Source organism: Balaenoptera ricei, chromosome 9, assembly GCF_028023285.1.
Source record: "Balaenoptera ricei isolate mBalRic1 chromosome 9, mBalRic1.hap2, whole genome shotgun sequence".
NCBI classification, from domain to species: domain Eukaryota; kingdom Metazoa; phylum Chordata; class Mammalia; order Artiodactyla; family Balaenopteridae; genus Balaenoptera; species Balaenoptera ricei.
Window position 1 is genome coordinate 13,100,804 of NC_082647.1, and position 12,419 is coordinate 13,113,222.

Below are 12,419 nucleotides of genomic sequence, written 5' to 3' on the forward strand. Positions count from 1 at the left end.
AGGCTCCGATCTTCCCGGGGAGTGCAGATGGGGTTCGGGGCAGGGCGGCCTCTTGCTTAACTGGGCGTAAGGCAGCTGGAAGGTAAGCCTGGGTTTTCTGAGCATCCGCTGAAGTGTCCTCTCATCGATGCGGATCTTGTCTCTCAGCAAGCTGTGCTCTCCCCCTTCCCACCTCCGGAACTTTGTCCAAAAGTTTGGCAGCAAAGAGAAAACTCCCTTCTCGGTGTGTTTCCTCTTCCACTTCTTGTGTGTCACTGGTCGGCCAGGAAGGAAATCAGAACGGGAAGGGCAGGAGAAGAAAATGGTTCTGGAAATGGCCTCAAAGATCTGGTTACATTCTATGAACTAAGAGCATTGTTTCTCTGATATGATCGGTGTTGGGGTATTGTCCCCTCCTGCCAGCCCAGCGGAGGGCACTTCCTTGTCTACACCCGTGCCGCCCCAGACCACGGGCACCGTCCCTTCCCAGCCCACCACCCCATCCTCGTGAGTGACGGTAATCGGGACTATCTCGAGTGGTGATGTCTTCAAGAAACCACGGAGCCAAAAGTTAAGAACTGATGGAAGAGCCACGTGATGGGAACGCCTTCCCCATCTCGGTGATGAGGCAACACAAAGTCCGACGAGATGCAGGTGCCTGAGCCAGCTCCACTCTGCCTTGGCACTGGCATCATCGTGATTGAGTTTTGTTGTATATATGTATATTATATATATATTTATATATATATTTATATATATATATATATATATGTATGGGTTTGTTTTTTTAGCACACTGTCCCATTCTCGGGTCTGGATTTGGGGCAGTTGGTCCTCGGGACAGGTTGGACAGAAGGGGCCAAGGTACAGAAGAATCCCGAGATTAGCGTGAGGCCCAGGCCCCCCCAAGCACAGAACATGGACCATCCGTAGCCATGGCTGATGTCGTCGGGGAGTCCATACAGGTAGCGTGGGTAGCGTGACAGCTCAAAGTTGATCCCGGCCACACAGGTGCACAGTGAAATGATGCAGAAAGTTCCTGGAGGAGAAGGGAAGAAACAGGGGTGGGGTAACAGAGAAGGAAAGGGAAGAGGAGAGGGAGAGAGAAAGAGAGAAGTGAGGTTTACTACATTTTCGATTTTCTTGAGTAGGAACAATGAGGAGATCCAGGTAAGAGTAACCTGCCAACGAGATCAATATTTGGAAATATTCATGGAGAGGGGAATAGTATCAAGGCTCCCTCATGCTCCAATAACTGCCCAGTCTTGCATAAACTCGGGGAGTCTCTCCTTTGGGAAAATACTAAAAATATATCACATGACAGTTTGTGTAGGGCGCAGTGAAGCAGGAGAGTATCTGGCTCATTTCTCGAAAGCCTTTAAAATTCACTGTCTTTCCTTGGAGACGCAGAAAACACCCCCCACTGCTACTTCTTTAAAGAGAAAAACATTTTTATTCTTTTCTTTTCCATACACAATGTCTCATACGATATTGGGTTTTCCTTTAATCCATTTACCAACCAGTCATCCAAATCCTGGAAGCCTTGTCCCGTAAGACGACATTTCCCAGCGTTTTCTGTGGAACACTAAGCCTAGGAGATAACTCCTTTACGACGTGGCAGCAGAGGCAATAACTCTGGGAAACTCTGCACGTCACTTCTCATCCACTAAGATTCATAATCCACAGTAACATAAGTTAACTTGTCCAGCCTAGTCTTATGAGGTATTTCACAAACTTATTCAATGACGCTCCTTTAAAAAAAACCATTGCTCAAATTAACCTCCAATGAGAAGGCTGCTACAAGAGATACAATGTTATCAAATAGAATTATAAGTCCACTTTTAGCCAATAGATATTTGATGTACCTAAAATGAGTTTAAGAGCTTTTCTGGATATTTGCTGTGTCTAATGTTTCCTCTGTCACTGCAGATAGGAGAACAATGGCCTGAAGAAGTAAAGTTTGGAAAAGGCTGGGTGGGGTCGATAGTACTGCAGGGGTCCACGCACTTCAGTGGCTGTGATCTGTGTTTCCAAAGACCACTAAGTCAGAAGCAGAGCAGAGGGCAGTCCAGAGGCAGGGAGACCAGTTAGGAGCTGTAGTCAAGGGGAGAAGGAAGGAGGGGTCTGGCGAGGAGGGAGCAGGGCAGGACTGAATGACTGTTTAGTGAATGATGGCTGGTAGAGGCAATGGAAAGCAGTGAGTCAGGGGTGACCTGGGCACAGGTGCCGCATAAATAAAATTGTGTGGGTGGGAAGCATGTAGGTGTACGTATGTGTGCATGTGTGTGTGTTTGTGTGTTCGTGTACATGCTTGTGCACACGCGTGCAGCGACAGTCATCGTGTACAAACAGATATGGCACCATCATTACCTGGGAAAACAGTGGGGGGGGGTTACAAAGCACCCCGAGTCTCTCCTGCTGTGCCCTGGGGTTCAGACGGAATTCTAAGATGGTACCCAGGGTGGATTATGTCTCATCCCAGACTTTCTGAATCAGAATCTTGGGGAGAGGATGGGAATCTTTCCTTTTTAAAAGTTCCTCAGATGATTTCTGTTGATTGGCCTGGTGAGACCCTGTGTTCGGGCAGAGGTTCTTTGTATAACCTTGAAGCACAGATTCAGGTGAGGGAAGAAGCAGAGGGGGGCCAGAGGGAAGGAGGCAGCCTGTGGGACCCCGGCCAAGGACAGCGTAATGGCTTGGGAGTGCTAGAATTGAAGAAAGCTTCGTTTTGACAACCAGTTCCAAAGAATCCAAACTCCAACAAACCAGAGCTGGCCTGCTTGGGCCTCAAGTACGCTTTCAATTTCTGGTTTAGAAACCTGAGTGCGCAATGACGTCATTTACTAAAATTTAGATTTAGGACAGGAAGAGGGAGAGAGAGAGCGCACATGTGTGCATGCGTGCTGAGTTCAAATCTGAGCTGCCCTTGGGATGTTAAGGCACTTGGCACCGTGGGTCTGGAGCCTGGTAGTAATTTCTGAGCTAGAGATGTGGACTGAGTCATCATCTTATGAATTGAAGCTCTGGATGTGACTGAGGTCACCCAAGGGCTCTCTATAAACTGTACCCACATAGGATACTTTTAAAAATGGAGACATTTCTTCTCATCAAATTGTGTACAGTCTTCCTGATTAAGTGCAGTGATTTGTTCCGGGAGAGAAGGTCGGTCTCAAGGAAGTTTTGATCTTCCCAAGTTGCCAGTAGCTGAAAAAGCTTGATAGACACTATTTTAAGGGTGTTCTGCAAGCAGAGCAGACAGGATACAAAGATGTGGTTGATAAATGAAGACCTAATTACTTAATTACCATATGGACTTAATTACCTACCAATTGGAAATGGCCCAGCTTGTTGATAACATACATCTTGTTGTCATGTTAATAGGGTTAGTTGGGATATCTTCCTGCCTTCACTTCCTGTCAGTTGTTCTGTGACTTTGGAACCTCTAAAGATTTCTGTGGTTTGTTAGCTCCCATCAATATTCCCACAGATGGGAAAAAACTTTAAGGGCTCTCACTTAAGATGGCCCGTTATGCAGGTCATCTGTGCAACATGTCAGGAAAGCCCGGTGTTGACAAAGAGGGAAGAGTTGGAGCAGCTTCCGTCAGCTACCATAGACACGGCTGTTTTCCGTTCGGAGCAAGGATTGATATTTTTATGTACTTCTGCACTTATAAATTCAAGTTTGGAAACGTGCATTCATAACGGGAAATACACACGGCAGGAGTACCAGAGCGTGGGGGGGTGAGGGGCACAGGCGCGCAAGGACCCTACCTGACCCAGCTTTGTGTCTCAGGTGATGAGCCCAAGTCTCAGACCTGTGGATTGGTGACCAACTGGGAAGGGTGGGGTGCAGAACTCCCCCTACCACCAACAACTCTGAGGGGTTCCCTGAGGAACTAATAGAGATTCTAAATGTCTCTGCTAGAAAGCACCCTCAATTAAAGGGCGGTAATAGATATTACAGCACGGGGGACTGCAGCCTCTTTCCATTCACCCAGAAGTACAGTGGTCCTTTGGGCAGGTATGAGGCTCTCCTCTCCCCTCAAGGAACAGGCCGTGGCCTGGGTCATTTTATTGCTCGGGAGCACTTATCGACTGGTGAGGGAGGATCCAAGAAAGGCAAACGTAATAATGCACGGTCACATCTTCTCAATAATTCCCCCCCATGGCTTGGGGTTTGAGCCTAATTCCAATCAGCCTCCAAGACTAACTGTAGTCACAGCTAGCAATTCAGTGAAAAGAACTGCCCAAGCCCTTGCCTTTGGAGCAAGGCTCTGCTGTGTGGCCAGAACTGGCTGTAACACTGGCTAGGCAAGTAGGAACAGCAGCAGCGCGGCTGTCAGACCTAAGTGATGTCAGGTCTGGGGAGGCAGGTTAACTGCAATGGGGCAGACGGAAGGGGACATTCCTGCGGCCGCAGGCTCCATGGTGTACCCAACAGCCAATCAGCAAATATCTGTTGAACTTCTATGTTTGTGCCAAGCATTATGCTAGATGTTAGGGGGATAAAAAGGAGAATAAGATAGGATCACTGTTCTTAAGAATTTTTAATAAAATCTAAAATAAAAAGATGAAAAAAAATCTTATAATCTCGCTGGGGATATGAGACAGACATAAATGAAAAGCTGAGGATGAAGTGAAAATAGCACCAAACTGGGGATTAAGAGACCCGAGTTTAGTATCAGCTCTGAATCTTTGGTCCCCTCATCTGTAAAATCGGGGAGCTGGAGCAGACAACTATAAGGTGGCTCCTATATTTAGCCATGTTTAGGAAAAGAAGGGCTAATACCCAGAAGTAAATGGTAAGAGACAACTATGCCGGGCCAGGGAAGGTTTCCCAGAGGAAGCAGTGTCTTGAAAAATGAACAGGGAGTCCGCAGGCAATAAAGAGAAGGGGGTCCGCACCTGGCCTGGAGAGCATCCCTCCTTCAACCCCAGTGCCCCAGTGTCCTAGGTCTCTAAGCCTGAGTCGAGAAGGCATGTCCACATCCCACACTCCCATCGTGCCTCTAACTTCCGAAATGCTCACTGCTGCCATCCTGGTCAGGCTTCCATCATCTCCCACAGAACCTCTGTAACAGATCATTGGTTCCCTGCCTTCTTCTTCCAGTGATATTAAAAAAAATTTAAATCCCACCTTCCTTACCCTGCCTGTATGGCCTTACCTGAGTGGACGCTTCCTACCTATCTGGCCTCATTTCTCAGCTTGACCCCCATACTCCCTGTACTCTAGCTAAGAAGAATGGCCTTCTTCTTGAGATCTTCTGGGATCTCAACTCAAATGCCATCCTCTCAGAGAGATCCTTCCTGACCCTCTCCTAAAGTAGTCCCTCCTCCAGTGGTTTTCAAACCCTGTTCGATGGAGGTGCCTCAGGAGCTGCCACTGGGAAAGGAAGAGGGAGTAAAAGAGACCCCCAGCCCTCTCTCCTCTCTTTGGCCAGAATAGCCCTGCTTTGATCTGTTTCCACGTGAAATTTCATTTGATCTAAACATTTTTGAAAAGCACCAGCCTTGTCCATTCACAAGGGGACCATAAGGCATGTCATTATAGGAACTGTAAAGCTTTGGACAGCAAAGTGCAATGGCTCTTCTATTAGTTTCAAGTCCATGCCTTTGGCAGAAATAGCTAATCCATCTCAACCCTCATTCCTGCTGGGCCTGGAAGGGGCCTCAGACTCCTACTCAGCCCAGCCCTCCCGGCACCCAGCCCCAACTAGTCAGTTGCAGCGGGCTGGAAGGAGAAATGACATCTAATTACCTTTTCCGTGCCAGGACTCTCACACATTTGGACTCAGAGCTCAGGAAGTCCAGTTAGATGAGACCACACCACCCCATGTGCCCGCAGCCCAAGAGCCGGTGCTAACAAGACCGACTGGCATAGAGGGACCAGTGTCCTCCAGACCCCTCTGGTGTCCCTATTTGCAAACTCCACCTGTGAGCGGGAAGGCATGGCCAAGGAGTGTAACGAACTCTGCAAACATAGATGCTTCCTTTTGATTCAAACACAGCACCTGCTTCCTTGGATGACCATCCCCACCTGGAGCTCTTTCAGGAATCAAACCCATGATGTCACCTGGCAACCCATGGTCCAGCCCCAGTCACCGGTGTCTGCGTGTCCCGTCAGCGCCCAGCTGGAAGGGGCGAGGGCTGTGTGGTGTTCTGGGATCCCTGGCCGCACGCCCGCCGGCCGCCCCCCCACCCCTCCACTCCAGGCACCGCTGAGGCTTGAGTGAGGGCGAGACAGAGAAAAGAGTTTCCATGCCCAGCCGGCCGACTTCTTGTCCCAGCACCAAATACAGCATCTTCACCCACCTCCTCGCGTTGCTGCCATCTCTAATTAATGTTTCTCTGGTTGCTGAATATTAGATTCTAGTTTTCTCCCCACTTTTAGTTTCTTGGCTGTTTGACAACTTCCTCCTGCCTGGATGGATATCTCTTCCCTGAGTTTCCAAGCTGCCCCTTGATCCAGGCTTGGTTCCCCCCCTCCCTAGATGTCACTGTCTGTCTCCCCCTTTGTCTTTTCAGACTTGGGGCTTCCATTCCTCATCTGAACCCACATTCCATGCTCTTTCTGGCCACTTCACCCTCTCCTCTGATTTGAACTACCACCAGAACATGAGTGATTCATAGGATTATGTGGTAGTATGTGGTATCACATATTATGTAATTCTGCGTCCCAATCCCCAGGGACACGGTACGTTTGAGGTACTCCCTGGCTACACACAGGATTTCCAGTGCTTCCCCCATAACCCCCAATTCCCTTCAGTTTCCGACTTTTTTTTCTTTCTAAGTCTTGCTTCCCTAGAAGGGTGATCAACCATCCCAGTTTGCCTGGGAGTTGGTGAGGGTAGAGGGTGCGTCCCTAGTAAGTGTGACTTTTGGTCCTAAAGCTAGAAAGACCTGGGCTAAGCAGTACACACTGGTCACCTTCCTACACGTTCCCTCCTGCCCTGTGCTCTGGGGCCAATCGGTGATACTGCAATGACTACAAAAATTAATCCTCGCTTGTAGGTTACAGAAAACCTAAAGCCTTATTAACCCAGTGGAAGCACAGAAACTTGGATCCCTGGGTATGTTGCCACGTTAAGAAATGCCAGGCCAGGAGAGCATTGTTTTGGGGCAGTTAATTCTTCTGCAACCTTGAAGTGTCACCAGGGAGCACTTAATCTGCAACCCCAAATGGTTCTATCCCAGTACCACCTGGTAGGTTGAGTACCAAGATATTTTTAAGCTGATATTCAGAGTTTTGGCATTAACCACTGCTCAGCCCACTTCCGAGCAGTGACTGCAGGTACGTAAGGCGGGCGAGATGGGGCCTCCTACGTGGCCGCTGCTTCAGCATCCACAGGAGGGGAGGGGAGAACGCGTCTCCACTTCTTTCAGGGACTGTTGGAGGAGCCACGCGGTAAAACCACAGCCACGGACCCCGTGGAGAAACAGCATCAAAACCGTGGTCTCAGGCAAGGCAGCGAAGTGCTCTTACTAATTCAAGAAGCCATTGCCTAGGAAACCGAGGGCCTCAAGAAGGTTCTCACAGGAATCCAGGGCGGTCACATATCGTGTGCAGAGGCATTTTCCCAAATAGCTATTCTTTCTGTGACCAAGTTGTACCCAAAACTTCACTGGAGTACAATTTCTGCAGCTTTCCAGGGCCAGAGATCCATCTGTGTGACATTTTCTGCTCTTGGGAATAAGGAGTGACGCCTGCTTATCCCTGACCCTCACGTGGTGCCTTGTTGCTATGGTGGCCAGAGGGCCTCTGTCCCGACCCCAGCCCCACAGGTCGCTGCAAAGCTGTCTCTGCAGAAGTGCCCTCGCGGACGTGTGTGTCAGGGAGGTCAGGAAGCAGCCCAATCCTCTCTGAGACTCTCTCCCTTCCGCCTCCTCTGAGCTTTAAAACCATAAAGAAGCAAATCGGCAAACAGAAAAAGGATCCCTCCTCCTTTAACAGTGGTATGCATCCCAGGAAGCTGATGTATACAAACCCTTCCTTTGCTTAGATTAAATGTCTCAGCAGCATTTAGCTCTTGATAGCACTTTATAGCTTTGCTCAGACCTGCATGGAATATAAATTACTGTTGAATTATACACCACTGCATCAGCGGCAGCCGGCAGGCAGGTCACATGGGGCTTCACAGCCAAGGTGCCTTAGGGGTTCACTGGGATGAGGCAGGGGGTGGTGACAGGCTCTGGGGGAGAACACACTGCAGGGGATGGGGCCCTGAGTTAACACAAAACCATCCATCATCCTGCAAACTCTGCAGATGCTCTAGGCGGTCATTGCATGAATGCCACCTCACCCGCAAGGCAAGCGGCTTTTGTATCCCCGAGTCTGTGTCTGCACACTGCAAGGCTGGTCTACGTCCGGGCATGATTATGCCACAGTAATGCCACATCCTCAGCTCAAGCGACAAAAGGGACTCGCTGGTTCAAATAGGTTGGCATTGACTCTAAAGCAAAAGCCTCCGCGTTCCTATCACAGAACACGGAGTCGCATCCCTTGGTTTTCCATATCTCCAGGGTAGCCACCAAACCTGGAAACATGGGTGTCATGGACTGAATTGTGTCCTCATAAAATTCCTATACTGAAGCCCTAATCCCCCCAATATTTCAGAATGTGACTGTATTTGGAGATAGGGCTGTTAAACAGCTAATTAAGTGAAAATGAGGCTCTTAGGGTGGGCCCTAATCCAACGTGACTGGTGTCTTTGTAGGAAGAGATTAGGACACACAAAGAGATATGAGACAGCTGCGTGCACAGAGGGAGGACCACATGAAAAGGCAGCAAGAGGGAGACCACCTGCAAGGCTGCGAGACAGGCCTCAGAGGAAGCAACCCTGATGACACCTTGATCTTGGACTTCCAGCCTCCAGAACTGTGAAAAAATGAATTTCTCTTGTTTAAGCCACCCAGTGTGTCGTATTTTGTTTTGGCAGCCACTGCAATCTGATACAACAGGTGAATATATAATAACTGGCTTATTAACAGGACGTTACAATACATGATAAAATAAGGCTATGTCTCCAGACTTTATGGCTACCTGTAACAAAAACAGGCATCTAAACACAGCCGTACAAAACAATAGCTGCTGGGCGTCGTGTGGCTTTTTCTCCATCTCATCGACGCATCTACGCTTACTCGCCCTCAATCCCCATCACGACACTTATTCTTCTGGGTGTATGTTAGATTTGATCACAAGATCACTGGCCCAGGTGACCTCTACATCCAAGACTGAGCCTTTTCAAACTCGGGGAAACACCTAAAGGGCTAAGCCAATGGAAGAGAGCATCAGTGGGTTCAAAGGTTGTGATGGGAATTTACTAAGGTCAAAGCGCCACTGTCCAGTCTCTTTGACTGGACTCTGCCATTTCCATCCTTTACCCAGTCTGCACAGAGCCCCTGCCGCTATCCTGGCAGTTATCCTTTATGGCCCAGTCCAAGCCCCGAATGGCCCAAGAAGTCTTCTCTGAGTATGCCCAGCACCAGATAAATCCACATTTTTTTCAGAAGCCCTAAAACTTTTCTGGTCTGGAACAGGCAATCTGACAATTAGCTATAGGAACCTTCTCTTGTTCTCTGTTTTAGTTTGTGTTCAGCTAGACTGTAACTTTCTCCAGAATTGGTTACGGTAGTGGTGTCTCCTTTCGTATTAGATACAGCACTGCCCAGTAAATCCGTATCACTGGAGGAAATGGATTTCTGGGCTATGGAGCTTTTAAATGAAAATATGGGCTTTGAAACCCAGAAGGGAATGAAGGTGATATCCCGGCTGGCCCTCCCACCCTCCTTTCTCCTAAATCGTTTTGCGGTTGCTGAGGTGTTTTTGTGTGCGTGCGTGTGCGTGTACCTGTGTGTGCGTGCACGCGTGTGCCCACACAGGTACATGCCTATCGACCTTGCGTTTCAATGGGTACCCTGGATTTCAGGAAGCATTTTTATTTTTAGGGAAATTCAGCATCAGAATAATACCCTCTCCGCAGGATTATTTTGAAGAGCGATAATAATAAATGTGAAAAGGCTTAGAGAAGTTAAAATTGCTTTCTATATGTAAGGTATGATGTTAGAAATGGAAAGCTTTAAGTGAGGGAGAAGAAAAATTGTTCTGGAAGACAAGAAAAATTGTGCTTGCTGCTTTTCACCTCCATCACCCGCTCCATTCTCTCCCGGCCCCGTCGCAGGGCAAGTGCCAAACCAGGAAGCACTTGCTCTCAGCGGAGACCAGAGACAGTGCTCACTCAGGACCCTTCGTTCTGTGGGCTTTGTTGGCACTCCAACCACGGAATTTGGAAGATCTCAAAATACACTTCTGAGACCCTCCTTGGTAAGGGAACTTATCTTTGGGCTCAGGTTTCAGCATCCAGTGGGGGTTAGTTACATCATGACATCGCTGGGTTTGCAAAGAAGCCCGTGGCTCAACCAGGATGGGTAAAAGGAAGCAGCCCTAAGAGAAGGGTTGGGAATAGCTAGGTGACATGAGTTGGGGACCTTTTGTAAGTGCTGTTGAGGCTCTGACCGTGGTTCCCCTGGAATGTAGAGGCAACATTTACAGCTATCCCATTTATTAAATTATTATAAAATTCATTTATTAAACACCTATTGCCTAGTGGACCGTGAGAGCTATTTTTTTGTTTTGTTTTGTTTTGAGTCTACACAGTACACTTTCCCTTCTTTCTTCTTTTGTTAAAACACCACCCCCATTGTTTCTCCCGGGGAAGCCATTCTGTGATCACAAGGGTTAATTCAGGCAGAGGCAGCTGACTCAAGCCAAGCCTCAGTTTATGTATCTTCTGTATCTCTTGAGGTTGCTGTGAGATTACATATATTTATGTAAATCATATATGTATATGCATTAATATATATATACACACACACATCATATAAATTATATAATTCACATCATAATCCCAAATTAAATAATTTGCTGAAGGTCCCAAAGTATAAGGAACAGAGCAAATATTTGATTTCGCTGTAAAGCCTCAAACTATTTGATTGTGGAAACATCTGAGAACTACACATCACACTTGCTTCCACTGGCCCCATTAAAAAACAATATCCCCCAGGGGAAGCAACCACTGGCCCACTCCACTCTTGCCCACCTGGCCTTGGATATTTCATGCTTCAGGGAATGAAAAGTTGGGAACATCTGAGCCTGGTGGTCTGTGGTGAGCTAAGAGCTTTCCAAATAGGGCAGGAAAGAGAGTTCTAGAGAGGAAATGAATCAAGAGTGCAGCATCACATTTTTCTCAATGCGAATTTTTGCAGTTTTCTATCCATCTGGGCCTTGGTTCAGGGCTGGGAGTTAGTGGATCCAACTGGCGTCTTAACTAGACTAAGAGTGGCACCTACAGCTGTGCAGAAAGGAACATTCTCAAGCTGTGAATAGTGAGCTTCCAAGTGTAAGGCCACTTAGAGCATGCCATATTCCTGCCCCTGCTTCTCTTTTCTCTCCTTCTCTTTCTAGGCCAGCACTTTCTGGTGGACAACAAGGGTCCATGGAGAAAACATTGAGAACCTTTAGGGCAGAGGGCAATCTTGCCCTGGGCTTCTTGCTAGGGACAATGCTTGAAGTCATACAAAACCTCCTGCAGACCGTATCTCAGATACTACAGCTCTCTGGTTGGTCTAACATTCATCTTCCTAAGTGGATACAAGGATTTTGCAGAGAAAGCCACATCACCAATGCCACCCCCACCTCCCAAAGCCAGCATGAAGCCCAATACAAGTAAATCTATCATTATGTTTGAATTCCTGTCTTGGTCATCATAAGGCTCTCGTGGCCCGCCCAGAGGCCCACCAAGTCAGCCTGCACCAGCTTCCTGGGAGGAGAGCTGCTACTGATGGGGATGTGGCTTAGTGGAAAGACAACTTCCACCAAGAATCAGAAAATCCAGGTTCTGGTCCCATTCTTTCCCATTAAGTGGATAAACCACCTCACCTCTCTTGGCTATGATCAACCATAAAATACAGGGGGTAGGACAAGATCTCTAAGATCCTTCCAATTAAATGATCCTGTGACTCTAGGTATTGGGACAAAAAGGTACCATTCTCTCTGAATTGTTCTAGGACCTGCTGTCACTTATTCTGTCAAACATGAGCTGCCTGGAGAGAAGATACTGCTTCTCACCTCCTGACATGCACAGAAGGGCTGGTGAACGAGACCATTAGATGTCATTACTTGCCATCAGTGTGCATATGAGGCTCAGCTCAAAACTGCCCTGATTTGAAACATGGAAGGATTGGGACCCAGCTGTTTAAGTGTCTGGAAGAAATTGGCTCCTGTAAGAAATCTCTCTGGCTTCTGCCCTATCTGATCCAAGCCAATGCCATGTTCATTAGCAGAGGAAGACGCTTGGGGTGGTAGCCAGAAGATCAGGAGAGTCTACCACCTGGTTTGGTTTATGTTTCCATATGCCTGGCACATTTGTCAGCTTGGCCTGGCCT

General features: G+C 48.0%; 1 protein-coding gene across 1 annotated transcript in view; it reads right to left on the reverse strand.

Annotated features, from left to right (window-relative positions):
• Nucleotides 1-761: 761 nt before the first annotated feature.
• TMEM178B (transmembrane protein 178B) overlaps nt 762-12,419 on the reverse strand; it is a 360,849-nt gene continuing 349,191 nt past the window's right edge. The window contains exon 4 of the mRNA XM_059932623.1: nt 762-1,017. Coding sequence (XP_059788606.1) covers nt 767-1,017 — 251 coding nt within the window. The 3' untranslated portion in view covers nt 762-766. The remainder of the gene's footprint in view (nt 1,018-12,419) is intronic.